Here is a 26,015-nt window from a genome sequence, read left to right as displayed (position 1 = left end):
AAACAGTTATATTCGATGTTACTTTAGAAACATAATTTATGAGATTATTATACACGTAAATATTATATTTATTCGCATTAAAAAAAAATTCAACCGAGAATAACGTTGCTCGAGGATTGCATGAGACACTGGTAATATTTCTTACTTGACGTCATCGGAGGAGGCACCAGTGTCATTCTTTTGTTTTGATTTAGCAATAATTGTGTTCAAAAACAATTATTATGACAAACCGATAAATAATTGTCACAAACAATGTTGACATTTCAATCAAGGGATGGCATATTGTCTGTACTGTAACTCTGTGCAAAGCTGAAAATGACGACTCCCCCCCTCCTTGAAGAAATGGTATGCGCGGTTCCTATGCGCTCAAGTCTGTTGTTCTCTTCTACAGTGAGTCGCATTCCTACTATGGAGACTAGCAATAGAATTAGTGACAGATCTCCTTTTTAAATACCAAACAACGAACATGGCTGCTATAAGGAAAAACAAATCTCCTCTAATGACCGCTGCCGTAAGGTAATTATTGTTTTCCGTCGTTTTATTTTCGTGACGGTTATATTATAGGCACGATGTTTTTATTTTAAAAATGACGGTTGCTGAGGCTCGCGGGCCAACCGTCCGCGCGCTCCTCATCCATCTAAATATATCGTGTCAAAAGAAGGCTTCAATATAGTAAGATGCTGAGTTTACCAGTTATTCAATAAAAATGTAATTAGCTACTAGATAATGGTCGTTGAGCTAATTGTCGAGCGCCCCCGCCCACCCCTCAGCGTGAAATCATTGTTCTCGCTTGATTTGTGATCCCCTGAGACACTTCTTCCGTTTCCAAGATGGTGACAGCGCAGGAAAACTGTAAACATCCGTTCGCCTAGATTTTGGATAAATACCCTAAAGATATGGATTTTGCTATGTCCTTGAATATCAAACGTCAAATCAATCCTTTATTCATTCGGTCATTACATGATACATTTTGTATAACCTGTGATATTTGAATTCATTGTCGAAATATATCTAATTTCCCTCAATATTACTTGTCTCTAAATCCATTTTAGCTGCACATATGGTTTTGAATAAACATCGAAAAATGAATATCTTTGTTTTATGATAGTGTACAGTTGTAGTGTTTTTCAGCCTACATAAGCTTCGCTCATGGCCAGTGATGAATATGGTGGATTTGGTCGTCCATCATCTTGTTATTCACCAACATTCTCAAATATAAAGGCCTTTCTTTTGTGGCCTCTTTTAAAGGAAATTTGCCCCTGGACACTCTCAGCACCATACTTGATAATATTAATATCACCCAAATATGAAAATTCTGTTCATATTGAAAATTCGTATTCATACTTTCGATCCAAAGTTGCTGTTAGTTTGTTGCTGAGACAGATTTTCATATACATTTTGAATAATCTCTCAGCAAACAACAATAAAAGTTTAAAGTAACCACTCAATTAGTCCTTTCACAAACCATTTGAATTTTTTTATTTTATTTATGTAAGTGTAATCTATTAAATATAATCTACAAATAATTAAATATTGACTGTATGAACTTGTGTTCTTTTATTAATGGGTAGTGCTTGTTTTGTGGGTTTCTTAGGCAGGCCTTGGCAAACTAGGCCAGTTAGAAACAATTAACTGTAATTATCCTTTTTGTATTATACACGTACACATTAAAATGATTGAATTAATTACAACTGAACCTACATTACTGACCTGAGATCAGTTAAAACCATTAGACACTTGTTCATGAGTTCACCAGATCAACACGAATATGCAGTTTTTGAAATGTTTTGAAATCAATGTTTGAAACCGTATGACATAAAGCCTCAATTTCTGAATTTATGTGAGTTTGATACACACGCGTTAAACCACTGATTCGAAATAAATGTGTTTCAGAAGCACCCATCACTAATTATGACACAAGCTAGAACCAGTGGTGTTTGACTTTATTGATTTTTTAAAAAAAATCTTTAATGAATGCAATGGCTCTGGTATAGAAGAGATTATCAGTTAATAACGACTCGGTCTGTTCCTTACACATACAGTCAAACCTAAATTTATTCAGACAACTTGAACATTTCATTCATTAATATAGTTTATTCATTATAGTTAAACTGTGTCAGAAAAAAATTTAATCTTAATTATGTCAGATAACACTTGGTCAGGTCAAAGTGTCTGAATAATTTTTGGTTCCAAATTTGTATCAATTTTACTGGTAGTCCACTGTATGAAGAATTTTTGGGTTTAATATGTCACAGTTTACTTTATTTTGCTATCCTCACTTACATAAATGAACTATAGTGTCCTGCACCCAATAGTAAAAATATATAAAAAATGTCTGAATAAATTTTGGTTTGACTGTATACATCACATGACTTCAGAACACTTGGAATATAGAGGATGAGTGAGTCATATAAATTACTTTTTTTTTTTTTTTGCTTTGTGGTGCTTGATAGCCCTTGGTCACCATGAACTGTCCTTTTATGGAAAAGAGCTGCATGAAGGCTGAATAAATAATGATAGAATTTAGTTTTTATTAGCTATTTTTTCTGCATGAGTTCGTCCTGCAGTATTCTATTATTTCGTATGTTTTGTTATTTCCTGAAACATGTTCGGTAAATGTAATGCAATGCTGTTTTGCAGCTGTTCCCGCTTACGGCAGGTCCAGGCTCTGCTAAGGGATGATGTTAATACAGCTCCAGATGGCATCCTTTGCTCCCTGGGTGAGTTAATTAATCAAAATCACCTGTGCTCTTTCACTCGTATAATCTTTACTCCAAAGAGACAGGCAGAGATGGCTTGCTTCAGTGAGCCACCTGTAAGTAATATGCTCTGTTTGTGTTTGATTTTTCAGGTATTGACAGCCGCTACAATGAAGGCTGCAGCGAGCTTGCCAGCTACCTTTTCTGTGGCTTGTATAAACACAACCATTTTGACGTGGAGCAGATACCAGAGGACTTCCCAGAAGAAGTGTTGGATGGTACGGCAACCTCTCATCTATTCGTATTCATTGATAGGGTTAAAAAACTATTCAATTGCAGTCAGTCATTCTTGGCAGGAATGAGAAAATCTTTTTGACTCCGTACTGTTGTATGATTGCTTTTTCCTAGATGTGATTATCCTTATTAAGACAGAGTGTGTCCATCTGTACTGCAACCCAGTGAATTATGGGTACTTGCTTCCCTATGTATCTCATTGGAGGAATCTGTACCTCCATTGTCTGACTGAGACAGAGGTAATGATCTACTCTACAGAACTGCTTTTCATAATCTCCACATCTCTACTAGGGATGCACCTATATTACAATTTGAGCTGAAAGAATAGGCAGATTTTTTTTTTTTTTCATGTTGTGGCAGATATTAAAAATGTTATACTATTTTGTCTGAAGAAATTAAATGAAAAAATGTAATGATCAAATATAAATAAATTAAAGTATAAAAAAATAAAATGTTAATTGTGAGATTTGCTATAGATTACATTGAACAGTTATTAGTGTTCTTAAATAATAAAGGGTTGACCCAAAAATGAAATTTCTGTTATTAATTACTCACCCTCATTTCGTTCCAAACTCGTAAGACCTTCTTTCATCTTCGAAACACAAATTAAGATATTTTTGATGAAATCTGTGAGTTTTTTTTTATCCCCCATAGAAAGCAACATAATTACCACATTCAAGGTCCAGAAAAATATTAAAGACATCGTTAAAATAGTCAATTTGACTACAGTGGTTCAACCTTAATGTTATAAAGCAACGAGAATACTTTTTGTGAGCAAAAACAAAACAAAAATAACAACTTTATTCAACAATTTTGTCTTTACCCTGTCATTCTCCTACGCTGTTTACATTGTATAGACAGTGCAGGTGTCCAGGTTCTACGTCATAACGCCGACTCTTTATTGGCCGACGCTGTTCACATGAGCAGCACGATGCATGCATGTGATGCTGATACAGGAGCTAGCCAATAATAAGCCAGCGTTCTGACGTAGAAGCCTGTACTGTCTATGCAACGTAAACGTTGTAGGAGACTGATGGGGAGAGACGAAATTGTTGAATAAAGTTGTTATTTTTTTGTTTTTGTGCACAAAAAGTATTCTCGTCGCTTCATAACATTAAGGTTGAACCACTGTAGTCACGTTGACTATTTTAATAATGTCTTTACTACTTTTCTGGACCTTAAATGTGGTAATTACATTGCTTTCTATGGGGGATAAAAGAAAAAACCTCTTGGATTTCATCCAAAATATCTTAATTTGTGTTCCGAAGATGAATGAAGGTCTTACGGGTGTGAAACAACATGAGGGTGAGCAATTAATGACAGAAATTTAATTTTTGGGTCAACTAACCCTTTAACTTTAAGTGAGAAATACATCTAACTGTAAATAAAAGGGGAAATGAGTATTTAGACAATTAAATATCCAATATCTGGTGATAAATATCAAATATTGACTGTCACACACTCATATTCATTCACTTACTGTTCCTTCATCTCAAATCTTCTGTTTGTTGTTTTCTCTTCATTTTCTGTCTTTTAGTATGAGGATGAAGAGGTTGCAGAGGAATTTAAGATCTCAAGTTTTGTGTCCATGGTTCAAGACTGCCGTTGTCTTGGAATCCCCTACAGTTCACATGGTAAGCATGTGATACACTGATGTAGGTATTGCAAAAGTATTGTACTTTTGCCCATCATATTTACAGTTGATTCATATTTTCCATAGACCAGGTTCAGAAGTTTGACATGTTCATGTTGGAGAAATGGCCCATTATTCAGGCATTTGCCTTGGAAGGAATCGGGGCTGGAGTGTTTTTCACCATGAAATATAAGGTTTTGAATTTAAACTCTATTACTTTTACTTGTACAAAACACATAGAACCCATAAGTCATGTATAATATGTAACAGTTGTATATTATATAATATGGTTGATACTAGAGTGAAGGCATATAACAGCTTTTGTTATTATGTCCTTCACCAAAATTGTTCACATCTTGTATCTTATAGCTCACAGATGTAAGTCAGAGACTCTGGCAAATCTACAGCAGATTGGACCCAGTGTCTCTAGACTGCCTTCTCAAAGAGGTAAAACACTTGCATATATTGAAGCATGATTGTTTACCTTTCACATGCCCTTGCACCCATTTCTTTCTTATACAAGATTGGATGTGATATTCTCTCACAGGACCTTCAGCTGTTTGAACGACAGTGGAGCTGTCTGTTCTCCAGTATGGAAATTGAGAGTGCTCTGTCCATGCAGGAGCTGTCAGAGGCCCAAGTTGCAGAGGTACTGTTTGTAATATTATCCCTACCATAATTTTGGAACAATTTAAGGTCAAAATGAAATCATAGTTGCTTTATTTACTTTCAGATGAAGTCACCTAGGTTGCATAAGCTGGAAATAATTGTTAACCAATAGTCAAATAGTTATTTAGGCATTGTAGTTTCCACAAATGTCTGCAAACTCAAATTTAGGGCTCCATTCTGATATTGAAGCCTTCTTAAATGGTCCTGATGGATTAAAATCATAAATTCCAAATTACATCAAGCTGCCTCCTACATGTTTTTTCTCATTATTATAGCCATTTTATGTTGGCTGTAACAGTCACTGAAAATATTGTGTTGGATATGATTCATTGTGTGATGCCTAATCTCATTTTCTGTGTCTTTCAGCCTTTCAGAACATATTATTCACATGGTCTCATTTCCAGCAATATTACAGACAAGAGGTATTTCCATGTGATACAGTAGCCCTTATTTTTAAGACATTCTGGAGGAATTATTTCTTTCTAAGGCATATGATGTATTTTACATTGTCTGTACTCCAGTAAAAGCAGGCAGCCATTCGTTTTGTTTGGGAGTCACTCTGCTAAGAAAGATCTGGAGAACTACTGTTTCACCTTTCCCTCTGAAGGCGACCATATCCGCAACACTGGCCCCGCTGGGGGCGTTGCCAAACACATGGTGAGAGAGCACCACACAGTGGCATGATGACTCAGACCTTACATTAATTCCTTTTCTTCCTTTATGTATTTTTATACATACAACAATTTGATATCCTGTTATCTCTCTCACAGCTGCTGCAGTGTGTGGCTCCTAAAGGGCCACTAGCCTGTGCTCGAACCTATTTCTTTGGAAGCACACATGTCCCATACTTGGGTAAGTATACCTCTGGAGAATGTTTTTAATGAAATCATTTCTATTTCCTTGCACTGTGTGATGTTCACTGGTTTCTTTAATCCAACAGGAAATGACAACACCCAGCAGAAGAGCACAGATCTCCAGTAAGTACTCCAAGTGCTTTGTACTGTGTTTTGATGATTGGATTGGTACTAAATTTAGACCTGTTGTGTTACAGGCTGCTTTCACATATCTACTCAGCTGCGGTTCAGTCTGTACTGGCAGGAATCAAATGTTTCTCTATCAACTCCAGTGCTAGTAAGGTAAAATTACACCAGCAAAACTGTGACAAACATTAATGTAGGATTTACCTTAAAAGGAAAGTTTATTTACTAGTAAAATAAAAAGGCAAATTAAGATGGGAGAGCAATCTTTGATTGTGGTTTCCATTTCAGAAGTTTTCCATTTAGCCTTCCGATAACTGTAACCATAAAGTTTTAAAGGTGTGGTCACATTAGCAACATTTCGCAGGCAAAAAGGGTACATTGTCAAGTGTAGCACAGCTCACACAGAAGTCTTTTTCAAACCAAGCAGCTTTCTGTTGGTCAACAAGTGAGTTTGTGTGACGAACTTCAACTCTGCGATGTCTGCCTGTGGAAATCTTTCACCCTCACAAGAAATTCCAGATTGCATGGATTTCTATTAAGATGACTGATTTTGCCCATGAAAATTCCTTGATCAATGGTAAATGTGATCGCACATTAAGAGAACAGTGGAGTCCATGCCACAACTGTAACGCTAATGACAGAGGAATGATATTGTTGAAACATTACTGGAACTATTTTCAGAGAGAATCCAAAGTTCACAGAACATAACTAAAATGCAAGTTACTGTCTGTTTGCGTGGACGCTAATATAGCTATTGTTATAGTTTTCATTCTTGGTGTGAATGGTGCCATCATTATGGGTATAGAAATATTGCTCGGGTTATTATTATAGTAAACAATGTATGCATATTTTTTCAAGGCAAAGGATGTAGCAGAACAAACGTTTCAGCTGGCCTTGGACAATTTTGGGTTGATTCAGTACAGGGGAGCTCTCAGGTATGCAGCACACACAGTAATCACACTCTGTGGCTATAAACAGGCCCAGAAGAAATCTGCAGACTTCTTCTTTTTTTTCTTTTTTTCCTTCTTTTTTTTTTTTGCTGCTTGCTTTCTGAGCTGATTTAGCAGTGAATTCTATGATTGGATTTAAGCATTGTCAAATCTGTTAAACAGATGAGAGTACTATTTTCTTATTGGAAGATGAAATATGATCAAATTATCCAAAATTTTATTAAACACACAAGGGGAACAAAAGAGAATGTGTAGAACTGACATTCTGTTCCAATTCTGTGGAAATCTGCTTAAAGGGTTAGTTCACCAAAAATGAAAATTATCCCATGACATACTCATCCTCAAGCCATCCTAGGTGTATATGACTATTTTTTTTCAGATGGACACAATATTTTTAAAAATATCCTGGCTCTTTCAAGCTTTATAATGGTAGTGAATCGGGGGGCGCGAGATATTGAAGCCCAAAAAATGCATCCATCCATCATAAAAGTAATCCACACGGCTCCAGGGGGTTAATAAAGGCCTTCTGAAGCGAAGCGATGGGTTTTTGTAAGACAAATATCAACATTTAAAACAAGAGTTTTTAAAGAGAAGTGTCAGAGGATTTCGATATATGAGAAGAGGAGCTTGAGTTTGTTGCACAACCCTTTTTGTTTAAACTGCAAGAGCTGTCTAAGCTTACAATACTCCTACATCCTACGTTATACATCACATGCACAGTATGTGTACGGTCGTCTGCTGGAAGCTAGTTATTATTGTTAGTAAAGTTTTAAAAATGGATATTTTTCTTACAAAAACCCATCGCTTTGTATGATGAATGGATGGACGCATTTTAAATTGCGCTTCCCATTCACTAACATTATAAAGCTTGGAAAAGCCAGGATATTTTTAAATATATCTCCAATTGTGTTTGTCTGAAAGAAGATAAGTCATATACACCTAGGATGGCTTGAGGGTAAATAAATCATAGGATGAACTAACTCTTTAACTTTCTCTGGAGTTCTGAGCATTCAGATTACTTGTGGGCCTTAGCTATAAGACACTGGTTTCTAAAAAGAATATTATATGAGAAACAACATCCGCTTGCATTGTGAATTGAGAATCTACTTTGTTTGCTTATTTCAGGTCCAAAGCTGTGTTTAGCATACAGGCTGTCAATAATGAGGGAACGTGAGTTTCTGTACACAAACACACAGCTATTTCCTTCAGATCTTACACTGTATTATACACTTTCCACTTCCTGTTCTTTTAATTGGTTTATTTTGTATTCCATAACTGATATAAAAGATAAACAAACAATCTTTGTTTACACAGAATCATTCCCCTCAGTGACGAAGACAGTCGTTTTCTGGTAAAAACTGTGAGTAAAAACTTTTCCAGACCAGCTGCAGCTTTTCATTAGATGGCTGACTAAATATTTTCATTGTACAGCTGACATAAATGGCTGACTTCTCCACAGGCATCAATGATGGTGTATGATATCCCAGATTTCCAGTGTGGAGGAAACCTGGGATCAGTAGTTTTCTCTGAGTCCTTTCTAGAGTCCAGTGTTTACATTCAGCAGAGAGGTAAGAATCCATTTAGTGACCATATTCAGTTAAGTGCTGAAAAACACTGGACATGTGACTGTAAGGCATTTCTTTTTCTGCAGATGGCGCTCTTTCCTCTGACAGCTGTTTCACTGTGCTCACCTCCTCAGTTCCTCGCTATGTCTGCTGGCTGGTATAGTGCACTCATTTTCTATCTCTGCATGTGCAGAGTCAATGATATTTTTGATTAAATGCTGAGTTAATTGATTAATTGACTTCTGTGTGTTATAGGTAGATGAGGCTGATGTGCGAATGTCTGAACAGGCTCAGCATCTGCTGAAGGTGAAGTTTCATAATGCAGTGCTTTGTACAAAACATTGAAGCTCCTTTCTCATGCTGTACTAACTCTTGTATATGCTTTTATACCTGTGTGTGTAAAAACAGGAAGAGGATGGTACATGTTTGGGCATTCCTCTTACAGTGAGAGACTCTGCCTACATGTTCTCCAACAGCTTGCTCTCTACACCTGAGGAAGGTCAGACTTCACTACTACTGGAAGGTCATGGATTCAAGTAGTCTTTGTGAATAGGCATTAATGCTTTTGTGATGTTTTTATTGTCTTGTAGGGAAGCTGGTGTTTTTTTCTGAGGGTATCTTATTTGTACATCCACATCATGGCTCCATCACACTTCCTATGAGTCACATCAACACAATTAAACTCTATGATGGGGTGAGCAATGTTCTCATTCATGATATAATTGGGGTCAGAAGTATTTTATTTTTTAAGAAATTAATACTTTTATTCAGGAAGGATGCATTAAATTGATCACGAGTGACTAGTAGTCGTTAATTTAAGCGATTAGTCGACTAATCGCACGTTTATGATTTATAAATCATAATAATGAACCTTTAATCGCCTACATAGCGTAATCAGCGCTTAAACGCACGCATAAAGCTTGCAGCAGCACACCAGCAAACGTAGCCTAATTATAAATGTGGCGTGAAAAAACAGGAGACTGTCTGAACATTTTAATAATTTATTGATAAACTAGTGTTTTGTGTGTTTTCAGCTGCAGAGATGAAGTCGACAATGTTGACTCGTCATCTCCGCGCCTACATGCAAGTTTAATACAGATTACATAATCTGAGAATATTTGTTTTAGATTTGAATCAGTTCATTTAAAAGTAGACATTTCAAGCTTTCCATAAATATATTTCTCAAGTCTGTGAGGCAAGTATATGCTGAGTTTTGGATATGCGCCAAATAACAGTGCACATTTATGTACAGTAGGTTAACGTTAGAGTGAGCGGACTTGTAAAGTTGCTACTACTTGCATGTTTCAAGTGAACACAAATTTGTCAACTAAGCCTCTTCTCAACAACCAACGATTAGTCGACTATTAGGGGGCAGACCTAATTAAAATAGAAAACATCTATTTTAGATAGTAATAATATTTCACAATATTGTTGTTTTTATTTTTAGTCAAATAAACTCCAAACTTTTGAACGATATGCATTTATTATTAGTAATGTGTTTGTATTGACTAAATGTATTTAATGTTTTGTTTTTTTTACACAGGGCTCTCTGTCTGATATTTCAGTGCTTTTCATAGAGTATCAGACCTCTCTGCTTCGACACCTCCCATTCCCTTTACACAGCACTGAGCTCTCTCTGGCCATCGCTGTACTTCCCAGAACCAAGAGCTACAAAAGCTTCTATTCACAGGTGCTTACACACACATACATATGCAGGTGGAACATTTAGGTTTCTTTTGTCCTGCAGAGTTGTTGTATTCTGTTTAGTGTTTGGTTATAAATGAGTTGTGATATGATTTGCAGGTCCTGCCAGCTTGGCGCAAATCAGACTCTGGACTGAGAGTGCAGCACGTCCTCAATGATCAGCTGAGCCCTGAGCACAAGAGCATGTGAGATAACACTTCATTCTGCATCAGCTCAGCCAACAGCATGGGGCCTGATTTGTTAAGGTCTTATTCTGTGCTTGAGCCCAGAGGTATCATGATGTAGCATATGATGGTATCTGATGACGTGTTTCCTTACAGGTACTTCAGGCTGTTTAAGCTTCATGAAACACATTCTCCAGCGGCAAACAGCCACAGAGCTGTTCTGAAGACTGCTTATCCACAGCTGCCAGAGCAGGACAGGTAACACACACATACACACACGTACACTCATAGACCCTGTGCTATCCAGGGATGGTGTGGCAGAATGTAAAGCAGTAAAACAATCTTTTTCTTGTTAATTTGAAATTTTGACCTAACAAGCTATGACTATGACAAGTGACAAGACATTTTGCAGATTGCTTGTTTTTTTTTTTCTTTGTCGTTGAGGTCCAAAAGTATAAAACCACTATTGAAAATCTCTCTATTTTGCATTTTTTGCAGCTTAATGTTTTTTTCTTATTCATTATAAATTATATCATAAGTTGTTGTTTTTATTGAAAAATCAGCTTGCATTTCAAAATGCCTAGTGTGTGTATGTATGTATATATATATATATATATATATATATATATATTTTTTTTTTTTTTTTTTATTGATTGCATTGAGTTTGTTACTTTGCTTATGCATGTTGATGTTTTTAAATACTTCTGTTCAGGTTTCTACAGCATTTTGCCATCAGCAGTAGCGTGGGTGAAGAGTCTGTCTGTAGCGACCACATGTCTACTGTGTTTTCAGACACTGTACTTGAAAGCACCAAACCTGAATCCAACAAAAAGGTGAAATGCATGTGTATACACGGAACACAGCCATACATAATTGAGCCGACATGTCATGCTGGAGGAAACAGAGCATATGAATAATAATAGATAAATGTGTTTGTGTGTGTAGGTGGTCCTCACTATCATTTCAGGCTTGCCGGGCAGTCATAAGGAGAATCTGTGTGATTTCTTGATGAAAGTGAATCAAAATAGCACCAGGTGAGAGAACAATCAAGATGCCATGAACTATCATTATAACTATAATGTTGTGTTACATTTAAAATTGGACGTGGGAGATTCCTAGTAAGTGATATTTCTGTCTTTAATGCATTTTGCTGTACAACCATTGGAAGATATTTAAAACCAAATTGCAATTTGTACTCTTGTGTTCTACTGCATTCTTCAAATAGAAAGTTGGAAATTCTGACTTTCTGGGTTGAGTGGAAAGTATTTTAGTATTCTTTATACTTTAATTCTCCTATACTGAGTACTGTTTGATTGCCAGGTGGGAGGTGTTTTGCCCTTCTCTGGAGGGCTCGGAGGAATTTAGTGCATCACACCTTCAGCGGTTCCTGAGCAGTCTTCTGGCCAAACAGAGGGACACGGATCTGAACTCATCCAGAGTTCTGCTGCTTATACCAGGGTAAGACAGACATGAACACTGTCTCAAAACCTTGTGAGGTGCGCATTGAGCATCACATTTATTTAAGCTGCTCACTATGTTTTGAGACACAGCCAGTGATACAGAAGAAACAATTGGTCATTGTTTTTGTGCTGCCAATCAATTTAAAAAAAAATTAATCACACATTTTTTCTGTAAGTAATCATGATTAAAAACATTGGAGTTTTTAATATTTTTAAATTGTAATAATTTTGCAGTTACTCTACAAATTAATGTAGAAACAACTTAAAGAAGGTATCATTTAAATATTTGTTTAATGTCATCTTTTTATGACATCTCTATGAAATTAATTTTTTAAACATTAATTATAGACATTCATCATTACAGTATAACTGAAAACTATCAATTTCAACATTTATTAGACTTTAAAAAATAACTTTTAATTTAAGTGAACTTAAAACAGTCTTCACATAAACCCATTATAAACAGGTAGGAAATATACAGAAATTGAATAAAGTTATCAAACACTTTACAGTCTTCATGGCATAAATTATAAATTAAATATAGAATAATCCTTATTAAAGCTACAATTTACTCTGTTACCTTTGTTCTTTGATGAACATTAATGACAGACATCACAGTAACTGGTTTATTAGGCTACTGTGACCTGCCACTGCCGAATCATCTCATTTTCTCACAACTCTTTAGGTTAATTTAAGACGTTATTTAACTCATTTAAGACTGCTCTTATGAGGATACTCGACAAAACAGGTATTTTGGCATAAGTTATTGTTTGTTTAAGCTCGAAAGAGAACTCAATACTGTCGCGCGTCTTTCTGTGCACACGAGTTGTGTGTGTGTCACAGACACGACATTCACAGACAGCTTGTTCTCGTTTGTCTTGTGGTGCTTGAATGGTTTAAGAGCATTTGCGTGAATAAGAGCGTGACCATATAATGTAACGCTAGCCAAATTGACGGAAAAAAAGGGTGCTGCGTTAATTGCATTAAATATTTTTAACACGTTAAACTGAAAAAAAAATAATCGCATGCTTTAACGCGTTAATTTTGACAGCCCTATTTTTATTACATTTATTTATTTTTTTGACATGACATTGTGTGGTTGTGTTGTAGGTACACCGATGTGCTGGATGTAATCCAGGCAATCACGGCTCATCCAGACCCACAAGTTCACAGCCATGTGACAGTGGGTGCCGTCTCAGCCTGTGTTAACCCACTCACATCTTTCATCAAACACAGGCAAGAGTTTTTCCACATGACATTTATCACACCTACTTTTCCAGTCGAACACTTGTAATTCAGATTGTAAATGCTGTAATAAGAATTATATGTCATTATGTAATTATAATGTAAGTCACTAATGGGCCTGTTAACACGCTGTAATTTCCCTTGTTTGATGTCGTATCTGAAGCTCTCTGAAACTGCTCTTTATAGGCTTCTCTTTCCCAAACTCCTGGAACAGTGCAGTCAGGGTGAGTTTCTCTCAATATGGTGAGAGTATGTGTGGATGTTGCAGAATAGATTATTAGATGTGTTCCTAGTGTGGGGTCATATCATGTGGAATCAAATTTTTCTGGGATCTTTAGAGATAGAATGTTCTTTGTACTATGAAACATACTTTAATTTTCAGAATTTAAAACTTCCTTTAAAAAAACCCCTCAAAAGATTAAAATGAGACTGGCCACATTTACACTTGAATAATGCATGCTTAAGTGATGTTCAGCAGCTTTCTATGTCTGCATATCCCTCTGAAGAATCCCATGGTTACAAACAAGCATTATTTTTAACAACGTCCCTGATCATTTTCGTCTGATATGAACAATATCAATCAAACTGTACTGAGTGTACAAAGACACTGAGCCATTACCTGTGTGCCCTTAATTAAAGCAGCCTCATTTAACCTCAGCATTCTAGGGGAATTCCCCATGTAATAAGTGCACTGTAAGTGGCGTCTGTTAAATGGTTCCTTATATGAGTTTTTCTTTTAGGCGTCGTCAGCAATGTTGTCTTCACGGGTTTGACTACTGAGCAGAATCACCCGCTTCTCAAACACATGCAGCAGCTGATCCGTGCAGCCAATCCCAGAACTGCATTTGTCTTAGCAGAAAAAGGGTTGGTTAGAAGGTTTGTACATTAATGATTCCTCCGACATACACTCTCACTTAAATGTTATGATAATTATGGATTTTTTTTGTACTGTAGGACTGAAGATGTAAGTCTTATCCTGGATGACAGCAGTTTCTCGCAGTCTCATATGATCAATGCACGATACCTTCTGTATCCTGGCTGGTAATAGTCTTGTTCTCTCCTCTTTTTATTATATGTGTATGTACATACAGGTGGATGTTTAACTATACTAGACTATACTGTGTATTGTTTCAGGTGGGAGGGGAGGTTTGTGTCTGGAAGTGGAACTTTGTCTATGTCTCAGCATCGTATTGAGTTCAGTCGTCCATTAGAGAGACCATTATTTCTGCAGCGCTGCAAAGGTAAGCATCTTTTTGTGCATGTGTTTATCATCATTAATAAAACTGTCACAATCATGACATTTATATTGCAAATAATTATTTTTTTTCACATCACTTATTGTGTAACTTAATACACGTACATACCTTAATTTAAACTCGCCCAAATCAAATATGTATGATTTCCTTTAAGCAGGGTGGCCGCGGGTCCTTAAAAAGTCTTAAAATGTCTTAAATAAAGTTTTCCTAATAAAAGGCCTTAAAAAGTATTAAATTATCTTAAATTCTGATTCGATGGATCTTAGATATTTTTGGTCACATCACCAGTCTGACGAACCCAAATGACTGTTTACTATCATTGAACAAACTGAAGAATATGTTTTTCCTGCTATAGTTACTGCGTCATCAGAGAGAATTGAATACAGGTCGAATTACAGTAAGCTGACCAGCCCCCTAGCTCGTTTAAAACGGGTAAATTAATGTTTATTGAAAAATGGCTTGAGAATGATGAGTCCATGCGATCTCATTCCTAAATGACAACGATTCGCCTGTCTTTTATACTTTTGACAAAATCACACTGGAACATTCAAACCTGCATTTGTGCTGCGCTGACCCAGAGAGAGCAGTTACCATGTCTAGGTATGAAACAGCTTCACAAACAGTCTTGTCAACCACACAGTCGTTATTTCTGTTACAAATATTCATATTATCATAGAAGAACTGGGATAAAAGTGTATAGTTAGGATATATAAACACTAATATCTACGTTAGCGATCAAAATAGAGTGAATCACCTTTTGAAAGTAACGATTGTATCAAGTTACTACATCATTATGCCACTAGGTGGTGACCAGAGATTGTTTAAAAATGTATTTTGCATTGAATCATTCATTCAAGAGATTCGTTCCAAAAAAAAAAAAAAAAAAGAAGCTGATTCCAGTTATGAAACAATGAAGTATAAGTAAGTCATTGAATTATTCATTCAAAGCATTTTTTAAAATTATTCGTTCAGATCATTAAACATTTTAAATAGACTGCAGCAATTAACATTTTGTCAGAACCTCTAGTAAATTACATGTTATTTTGTTTGGTAGTCTGTTCAGAATTGCAGGAGAATCGTGATCTCTGTTTGAAACCAAAAAATCGTGATTCTTAATTTATCCAGAATCGTGCAGGTCAATTATATATATAACGTGTATTTCCATCGCAGGTTTGGTCTTAAATTTCATATACGGTGCTATTAAATAGTTAAATTGTTAAATTAAAATTAACATGTCTATAATAGTATGGAAATAATACTAAAATCACACTGGCACAGAGTAGAATGACATAAAGAAGAATAAGCAAAATATATATTTTATTATTTCCTAAATTCTTCACACAGTATTGTAAGGTGATCTGCATAAAACCCTCAAACTGTGATTTTTCACAAATTTTATTTACTTAAAGATTAAGAAGGTAAATAGGGTCAGTTGCAATTACAATCAGATCACCTCTTGAGATGGTCTGAATTCTCACGTAATGCACAGTAATGCATTGAAAAGAGATGTAAAATGTGCACTTATTGGCTTATTCACTTAAAATGACTTTATTTTGATGGCACTATATGCTTGTAATTTACCTTGCATAATGATTGAGTTAATTTTAAATATTTGCAATTTGATCAAATAATCGTGATCAGGCGGTTATGTCAGAGACCTAATCAATAATAAACATTCAAAAGGATTTAATTTAAAAAGGGAGCGCTGACAGTATATGTAAGGATGGAAGTGATCAAAGTAAAACCAACTCACTTTCTCTCTGTCTCGGTTTCTTTTCTCAGCTCTGAAGTCCTCTCTCAAACCTAGCCCTTTCACAGGAAACATCTATCACATCAGTGGGAAAGTGCTGTTCTCTGGTAGGGCAGTCTGTCTTCATTATCTCATGCTAGAGCTGCCTTAATATGCATTTGTTTTATGGGAAAAATACAGTGTAACATAGTCAAGAATCAACTAAGATTGTTTATAAATGTATATTGTTTGATTCCAGGATGTATCTTGCTCTGGTTTTGTCTATGTAGTTAATGTATGATTTTCCTATGAGAAGTAGTAGGCAGGGGGCCTGTGGGGTAACGCCACACGGTAGGACTCTCACCTCTGAATCCTCAAAGTGATGTGGCCTGCACACATCTATTCTCACTCTTTTTTTCTCAGTCGTTTCTTCCTGTGGTCACATTTTTTGGAGGTTTTTTTTGACTGTCCTCTGTTCCTTTGAATCTGTGGTGTAGTTGCATGGAGAGAGTGGGCAGATTGACAGAATGGAGAGAGCTGAGTGATTAAATAGTGCCTGAGTTACAGCACGCTAGGTAGTGTAGTTCATTTAGGACCCATACGGTCCGAACACCATCTGCGATGCCTAGTTATCCCCATGAATCATCTGTGTTTTGTTATGGAAATCTTTTGATTTTTCTTTTGGTGCCTACATTCGGTTTGGTGTGTGATTTGTTTTCAGATCCCAGTAAGTTTTTGTAACATTTTCTAAACATTCAGTGCATTGTGTTTAGTTGTTTTCAAGTTTGACTCCTTGCTTGTTTGTAGAGTGCAGAGTTGTAGTCCACCACTGCAGAGGAGTGATTGATGGGATGGATGGCTGTTGGCACGCCATGCTAGAACATAGCTCCGTCTGATGACATGTTTGATAAATTAGTGTGCAGCATGTTGGACTCAGTGTGTGTGTGTGTGTATCTGACTGCATGTGGTGTCTGTTTTCACTGTAGACAATGACAGACAGATGGAGGTAAACTGTAACTCTATCAGTGGGAATGTGACCGTTGCCCCTGATCAGGGGACTCACCATGGCCCACGGACAACAAACAACTGTTATCTAATGTTTCACGGAGTGGGGCTCACCCAGGAGGGGCTGAAAGACTGGCTCCGGCATTGTGCCAAACAGGTAAATTCTCATAGGTAGGACCAGGTGGAATCCGCAGACTTCTTTCATATTTTCTGCCCTAATTTTGTGGGAAGTTAAACAGAGGAAAATGTTTGCTGAGAGCAACTACATTGGTAGCTAAAAGCATTATCATATAACCCCAAATATTTAATAAGCAAACACAAATTTTGTGAATTATGAACACTCCAATTCGGATTTATAGAGAGATATAGAGAGATGGAGATTTTAATGCAATCATGTGGGGGTTAGGGCCTGAAAATGTGAGTGTGTTTGTGTTTTACAGAAAGTGCCAAAGAAAATCAAGAAAAATCAGAGGACGCTCACCCCACAGGAGATCAAATACATCCATGTGAGTATACACACACTTGCGCTCGCACGCCTTTGTACGTCAGATGCTGCTTTGGCGGTTTAAATACTTAAGTACTTATTTTATATATCTCTAGGTGAAAAGGCACTTGGATCCTCTCCCTGCCGGTTACTTCTACAACGGTCATCACTTTGTCAGTTTCTTTGGAGAAAAACGTAACTTCCATCCTCGTATCTTTTAATATTTGTATAACTTGTTAACCAGAAATGGTGGTGAAATTTTCTTGGTTACTCTACCGTTCAAAAGTTTGGGGTCAGTAAGATTTTTTCGTTTGAAAGAAATTCAGCAAGGACGCATTAAATTGATCAAAATTGACAGACATTTAGAATGTTACAAAAGATTTCAAATAAATGCTCCGCTTTTGAACTTTCTGTTCATTAAATAATAATAAGAAATCAATGTAATTAAAATAATTTCTGAAGGATCATGTGACTGAAGAATGGAGTAATTAGAGGTGTGAATCATCACTGGTCTCACGATTCAATTTGATTACAATTATGTCAATGGAAATTTCAATATTACTGCAAATGGCTACATTTTCATCAATGAATACAACTAGTCAGATATATGAGCTCCCTTTTTACTAGTGGTTCAACGGATCACAAAACTCACGGTTCGGATCATATCACGGTTATTAAGTCACGGATCGGATCATTTTTTGGATCAGCACAAAAAAAAAAATTGGGGGTGGGGGGTAACTTTGCATTTATTACTTAGCCCACTTTAACTACTCCGATACCACAGCAGAAAATACTAGCCTAACTAATACATTATTAAAGGCAAGTGAACAGACTGTACAAAGAACAAATACTGTACAGCAATTACAAGCATAGATAAATACAACATAAAGTTGCAAATAAAGTATAAGGTCTAACTGTAGTATTAATTTTCGTGTACAGAAATGTAATAATTAAATGTAAAATGACACTGTTCACTGTATAAATTTAATGTAGATTAATCTTTGTTAAAGCTGTGTTTTGTTGTTTGATTTACACGACAGACAACAGCAGGTATTTATAGGTTGCTGGCACTTTAAGAGTAAGAACCCATGCACACACACATCCGAAAGATACACATCCGAATTCTCACCTCGTTCAATTAAGACATAACCGAATGTGTTTACGAGAATACTTGCCGAGAGGGGTATTTTGACTGACATAATGCGTGTATGTGTCCATCCAAGTGCATTGAGGACGCGAAAGAGAAATCAATTTGGAATTCGCGAGCTATCTGAAGCGCGCCTCTCTCTCTTTCTCTCTGTGTGCGCGCGAGCCTTGTATGTATGTGCGTCTGTGCTCACCGATAACAGCGTGTCGTGCGATACCGAATTAAATCCTCTTTTACCTCTTCTAGTGCTGAAATGGTTTTAGATCTATTTAATGTGTGAACTAGCAAGACAAAACACGTGCAAATGATAACCTTTCACTCTATTGCGGTTAAACTTGCAATTGATCCGCGAATCACATGCGTGCTGAACCGTGGGGCTTGGTCCGTAAGGATCACGGATCAACAACGATCCGTTTAACCACTACTTTTTACAGTAGTCAACATTTGAAGTGGATCAAAACCTTTCATCAAAGTTGTCCTAACTTTTTTGATCCACTTCAAATGTTGACTACTTTATTTTATCTGCTCCAAGAAAGTACACTTCCTGATTATAGCAAACATCAAACAAAACTTAAGTCTGACAACAGCAGACAACAGGAGCATTTAGACGAATGACGTCAGAGAAACGTCAGTAATCGATTATGGTCTATTACTGCATGGATGCAGAATCATCCACGTCCACATTATGATGCACTGTAGAAACGCTTAATTTCAACAACCCTAGGAGTAATGTAATAATATTTCACAGTATCACTGTTTTTATTATATTTTTATTTAAATAAATGCAGCCCTGTTGACCATTAGAGACTTCCTTTAAAAATGTTTTAAAAAAATCTTACCAACCCACACTTTATAATTGTATTTTACTTTTAACCTGATGTCTGCATGCTGCAATAGAAGCATGCTGTCGATTACCACAGGCAATAATTTCAACTCGTCCCATCGTGTGTATAAACAAATAGGAATGTGATGTTTACTTTTATTAATCGGATAAGAATGTTAAATGTTTAATCAGAAGGAGATTTTTTTCAATAAAAACGTGCATTTGCACAGCTAAGCTTTCATTTTAGGCATATTACTGTAAATGCATTTATACAGACTGAGGAATCCCTTAAAATTATTGTGAGCTGCAATCGACAGCATCAAAACTAATATTGAATCGACAGTATTGAATATTACTGTGTTTGACAGAACTAGTGTGATCCTGTGTGTTGTGTTGTTGCCATTACATGTTGCTTCCTTACATGTGTGTATTCAGTGATGGATCAGTTCATTGATGAATACGTCCAGGAGGCCAATAAAGAGATTGAGCGCTTCAACAGAGAGGTGGACCTGCAGCCACACGCTGACCTCTTCGACCCCTAATCCCCTCATCTGACAAATTCACTTTCCGGGGAGAGGGAGGGGGGTCACTTTACAATCGCTAACGTCCACTATCCAATTACCCGCTCAAAACCATCCATTTCACATGTTAGAATGAGGGATTTGCTGTTGAGGGATGGGGAGGATTTAGCTCACAGCCAGGGAGAAATATCACAGCCTAATGAGAGATCCTTTGCCCAACATACCATGACTGTAAATAATACCAGCACCCTGAGAAAGCTGAAACGCTGTTGTGTTAAACAGCAATGCTAAAGCCTGTGTAAAGGGCTCGAAGATGTGTCAAAACTATCCTGTAAAGAAAATATATTTTTTCTCTGTATTATCAAATGAAAGGTAAACAGATATTAGAGGCTCATTAAGGATTTCCAGATCGTTACGCTCTTTGCAGCGTGCTTGCTGTAGTGGTGAAGCTCCCTGCAGTGAAGGTTGTCCTACTGTAATTCCAGTTCCTAGCAGACGTATTGAGCTGAATCGTAATGAAGTTTGTCAGTGAGGCTGAAAGTGATCAAACAGAAGGCTCATTTCCAGCCGTGTGCATCTGGAAAGGCAGGTGCACTGCACCTGCCCTCAGTCAGCCTCTGTCAATCTATCGACCCCTGCTGTGAGGATCAGGGCTGAGGATCTCTCTTGTGCTGCAGTTCTCTTTTCAGCCATTCTGAAGTGATTAACTGACACACCGGTGCTTCAAGTCACCCCATTTTGGGAGGGTTAGGGTATCAGGGGATGATAGAGGGTTTATTATTAGGAGTGGTAATGTGTTCTTAAACAGATTGACTATTTGATGTTGGGTTCGTGTGTAGCACCAGGAATCGGTTTGGTGTGTTAAACCTGTGCTTGCCAAGTGTGCGCTGGTACAAAGGCATGGCAGAAGCAGAATTAGTGTGCATATATCACCCCTGTACTGTACTAGATCTGTACCGTTCAGTATTACGGTCATATTTTAGCTCTATTCTGGGGTGTGTATCATTCTATGCATGTTTACTTCGACTAATCACACACAGCAGGAGAGCAGCAGAGTCTTTTACATGTGTATATACACACATTTGGCCTTTTGTCTGTAAGACAAGCCTTAAAAGTAATGCTTTTGAAATGATTACGGCACTACTAAAAGATCACTTCCAAAGAAACTCGGACACTGCTGGTCTCTTCTGTGCTGCAAAATACTGTTCCGGTGTTAATACACTACATGGCTAGCAGCTCTTTCACCAAGCCATATTCACTTTTTGGTCGGAGTTACTTTATGAGCTACATAGTGCTAATGTTGCTATGAGCCTTTTTTAGTGTTCCTTTTGAGATTTATAATATAGTAACTTTGCCTTTTATGTCTCTTGACACTTCTGTACCTTGTCAGTATGCAAGTGCAGTTTTACTCAAGGCCGCCCTGTTGCGAACAGACTCTGAAAGGACGTTGCTGAGATGTAGAACCGACAAGCAAAGAGAATCCGACTACTCGCTAATAGGTGACAGAGCCTCAGAGGTAAGCAGTCACTTCACGAGTGCTGAAACACAATCACCGATGTGCCGCGCACACACACACACGCTCATTTAGCTCGTGGTGTTGTTGCCATTAGTCGGGTTCTACAGAGCAGCTGTCCTTAAAGGGTGCAGGGCTACGAAACACTTATATAATGTGTAGTTCGAAGTAGCGGCCATTTTTAGCACATACTATCCGCATGTGTTAAAATGTCTTATCAAGTTCTATTTATGCTAACTGAAATGCCTTTCACCAAACTGGAACAACCAAGAAAGAAATTGCTAGAGTTCGATCTATTTTTCATATTGGAAAAACGTGATTTATCTTCGCAAATTCTATTTTTCTAATGCTGTGAAATCAATTAAATTGGAGCCAGATGATAGTATTCCTCAGGCGAAGCAGATTCTCTCCTGTGACAGATATTTGGCTGCCGCTGCAGAGTCTTGGCAGGGAGCAGGGGCATCCCCGGGCAGAGCCAAGCGCCAGTGTTGGTGAAAGGATATGAAGAGTTGTTTGTCTATGTTAGTGCAAAGGGCCAGTAAGGGTCTGCTGAGTAACAGAAAGGCACTGGAGGGCCACCGTGTAAAACTCAAGACAAAGAAAAATTCTTGGCTGATGGATTAAAAAGCTTTTTGTCATAGATGAACACTGTGAATCTGGCTTTTGCTCCTCACACAGAGGACTCTAGTGAGGCCCTCCAGAGGCAGTTCCTGGTATTGTGTGCTTGAACCCCTTCTGGCCCGCACAGCTGTGCTCGTCGAGCTGAAGTTAGAGGAATAAAACAGAGTTTGGTGGAAAGATTTTTGACAATGTCAAAGAAAATAAATTAGTGGCTTCAGTGCTATTCACATAGGAGGGATAGATTTTTGTCTTTTTCTTTTTGATTTGCTTAACCCAAAATGGCCTGGGTTTTCCAAAAGGTCAGACTTTCAAAGAGAAGCACTTTTTTTTTTAGTCTCAACGTTGCCTTTGGTGGCAATCTATTATTATTATTAGATAAATATTCCGACTTTCAGTGGTCACTGAAGGCTTGTTCCTGACCAGAACTTTTTATCTTGTCCCTAAATCTGATCATTGTTTTAATAACCAAGCAGAAGCTGGTCATTCAGACAGCACATGTCTCGTGTTCTCAGGTATCTAGTAGAGTTGGTAACACCAGCATAGAAGTTTTCTTTCAAACGTCTATCACAACCGGCCTACATTTGGTGCATTATTTTGTGGATGACATGCTGTGCTTCGAGGGCAATGGTAAAATTAGGACAAGCTAAAGGGCTAAATAATTTCCAGTTGCTGTTGGCTGGCTGGGGACAAGCCTGAAAATTGAAATAGCTAAAAATAGGTATTATTAGCTAAAAGTTATTTGCACAAAGCTAAACATGCACCCATAAGGTCTTGTTTCGGCGTTATGGGAAAACATTGGTCCTTTTTGATTCAGAGGGAAAATGTGGAATTCAAATATTCTTTACCTCAGTTTCAGAATATCCAGTGCTCTGAATTCATGATATCTTTGATATCTTCTTAAATGAACAATAGTTCAGATGGTTCTACTTGAAAAGTGCCAAAAGTTCTTAAAAAAACTTTTGTTGTTTTTGTTTTGTTTAAAGGGGTTAAACAAAAGTTTGTGAAAAATCCAAATTTGAGTGTTGTTTGCACAAAACTACTGTAACTCATGTTTTCTCCTGTGACTGATGCTTTTTTCCTAATATATATGGTGTATTTATGACAAAATAACACATTAAAATATTTATAAACTACTTCCATTGATGGTTTATTTGTATTATCTGTCATTCATAGTGGTCTATTCAGTGAAACATGCTGACAACAAACGTCTTCAGACAAAAGCGGCCTGGAAGAGAAGTGTGTTTGTGTGTCTAAGGTTATCAACTCAGCAGTGGATTTGTCACATGGTGATAACATCTTTAAGGATGCCAAACCCAGCTTAAACACTAAGCTCTGGGGCCTGCAACAACAGAAGCTATTTATAACTTTGTATGTGTATCTGTAATGTGTAATCGAGCACTGTTTTGTGTGTCAAATTGAAGCCTACCACACACATCCTTTTCCTGGCCTTCACTTTGGGTCCCTGGCCTGTCCACCTTCCAAAATTCTCGTATTCAACCCACTGTGACTAACGCGCCCCAGGGATCTACACACATGTCCCATATATACAGCCTGCGCTCTGCTCTAAGGTGGGTTCAAAACAATGTGCTCACCCTCTTGCAGATACAATACCCACATTTCTTTCAACTTACATCAGGCTCCCTTCATCTCTCCCTGGAGACGGTACCCACCCTTTGCACACATAGCAGCCATTGTTTCTCACTGGCCAGTGGGACGAGTTCAAGGTTTAAATTCTGATGCACTGGTTATGACTGCATCATGTAAACCCTACTAAGGCCTCCCATGGCTCCTCATAGTGAAAGTGAAAAAAAAAGTAACACGTGAAGGCCAAGTATGGTAACCCATACTCAGAACTTATCATCAGCATTTAACCCATCCAGTTAGTGCACAAACATTAGGAGTAGTAAACACACTGCAAACTGGACACAGCAATTTTTTGCTATGGCGCCCGGGGAGCAATTGGGGGTTAGGTGCCGTGCTCAAGGGCACCTCAGTCATTTCCTGCCGGTATTGAGACTCGAGCCAGCAACCTTCGGGTTACCAGTCTGATTTTCTAACCATTAGGGCATGACTGCCCTGCAATAGTGGAGCTAAAGAATTAGTTCACTTCAGAACTAAAACTTCCTGATAATTTACTCACCCCCATGTCATCCAAGATGTTTGTCTTTCTTTGTTTAGTCGAAAAGAAATGCGATGCACCACGCATTACATAATCACGTTGGAAAGGTCACGCGTGACGTAGGTGGAAGTACGGCGGTAGGGCAAAAAAAATCAGATTTTCTCCTCCAACTTCAAAATCATCCAATCATTGTTTTACCTTTTTTTGTAAAGGCCATTTGACTTAGTCTTTGCACGTTCGCTTTGTAGACACTGGATCGGTACTTTCACCTATGTCATGTGTGACCTTTCCAACATAATTACGCAATGCGTGGTGCATCACAGAGCAGTGCAAGATGAGCATTTGTGGTTAAAAAGTGTATCATTTTAATTTTTTTTAGAAAATGACCGATCGTTTTGCTAGATAAGACCCTTATTCCTCTTCTGGGATCATGTAGAGCCCTTTGAAGCTGCACTGAAACTATTTGGACCTTCAACCCATTGATAGCCATTGAAGTCCACTATATGGAGAAAAATCCTGGAATGTTTTCCTCAAAAACCTTAATTTCTTTTCGACTGAAGAAAGAAAGACATAAACATCTTGGATGGGGGTGAGTTAATTGTCAGGAAGTTTTAATTCTGAAGTGAACTAATCCTTTAAGAGAGATTTTGACACTGGGTGCTTGATCCAGATAGTCTGCATTTGGAATGTTAGCAGAATGTACATCAAACCATCTGTTTAGAGTAAAATATATTTTTCCTTTTCTAGCATTTCAAAGCATTTTTTTATTTTTAAAGCAAGTTTAAATCTTTAATTGTTATTTAAATATATATGAATTACAATTTGATTAAGATAGAACATTTACATTTATGCATTTGGAAGATACTGACTTCAAGCTATACATTTTTTTTTAATGCATGCATTCCTTGGGAATTGAACCCATGACTTGCTGTTGCTAGCATAATGCATCACCATGTTCAAGCTACACTGAACATGGCAGTTGTTTGGTCATCTCTGTTCTTTTGATCACTGTCAGGGATTGATGTATAGGATAGACAATAATTGTCCCTTCTGTTGCACACATTGAGGCCAGAGTGCCCTTTAATCTGCCAGTCACTTTATGTCCCTGACACTTGCAGCGCCTAAGAGCAGGTGAGGATATAGGCTGTCTGTGTCACCATGCAAATATAGCATTCACACACACACACACACACACACACACACACATACAGTGACATAAATGTCATTAAGAAACAGCTTATTCAAAAATATGAGTGAACATTATCACACTTTGACATTGAGATTTTTCAAACATATTCTTTCCCCTTATTTTAGGCTGTGGTCACACTGCAAGCCAAAGTGCGCAAATCAAATTCTACTCAAATATGATATACATCATTTTAAAAATTTGGGGTCAGTAAGATTTGTTAATGTTTTTGAAATAAGTCTGATATG

General features: G+C 37.3%; 1 protein-coding gene across 1 annotated transcript; it reads left to right on the top strand.

Annotated features, from left to right (window-relative positions):
- The first annotated feature begins 351 nt into the window (after window positions 1-351).
- Window positions 352-23,595, top strand: dnaaf9 (dynein axonemal assembly factor 9). The gene is made up of 37 exons (XM_051916941.1): window positions 352-516; window positions 2,641-2,720; window positions 2,852-2,977; window positions 3,108-3,232; window positions 4,531-4,627; window positions 4,714-4,820; window positions 4,996-5,073; window positions 5,174-5,275; window positions 5,662-5,717; window positions 5,817-5,952; window positions 6,066-6,147; window positions 6,236-6,272; window positions 6,347-6,431; window positions 7,134-7,210; window positions 8,351-8,395; window positions 8,540-8,585; window positions 8,685-8,793; window positions 8,877-8,947; window positions 9,046-9,096; window positions 9,199-9,289; window positions 9,381-9,484; window positions 10,334-10,480; window positions 10,594-10,679; window positions 10,815-10,916; window positions 11,371-11,491; window positions 11,604-11,692; window positions 11,979-12,116; window positions 13,229-13,354; window positions 13,550-13,587; window positions 14,104-14,239; window positions 14,318-14,404; window positions 14,498-14,604; window positions 16,402-16,476; window positions 17,335-17,510; window positions 17,794-17,859; window positions 17,954-18,047; window positions 20,243-23,595. The coding sequence occupies exons 1-37, from the start codon at window positions 467-469 to the stop codon at window positions 20,347-20,349; spliced, it is 3,450 nt and encodes a 1,149-aa protein (XP_051772901.1). The 5' UTR covers window positions 352-466; the 3' UTR covers window positions 20,350-23,595.
- The last annotated feature ends 2,420 nt before the right edge of the window (window positions 23,596-26,015 follow it).

Source organism: Ctenopharyngodon idella, chromosome 13 (genome assembly GCF_019924925.1).
Source record: "Ctenopharyngodon idella isolate HZGC_01 chromosome 13, HZGC01, whole genome shotgun sequence".
In the NCBI taxonomy this organism is placed as follows: Eukaryota; Metazoa; Chordata; class Actinopteri; order Cypriniformes; family Xenocyprididae; genus Ctenopharyngodon; species Ctenopharyngodon idella.
This window is presented reverse-complemented; position numbering and strand designations above follow the sequence as displayed.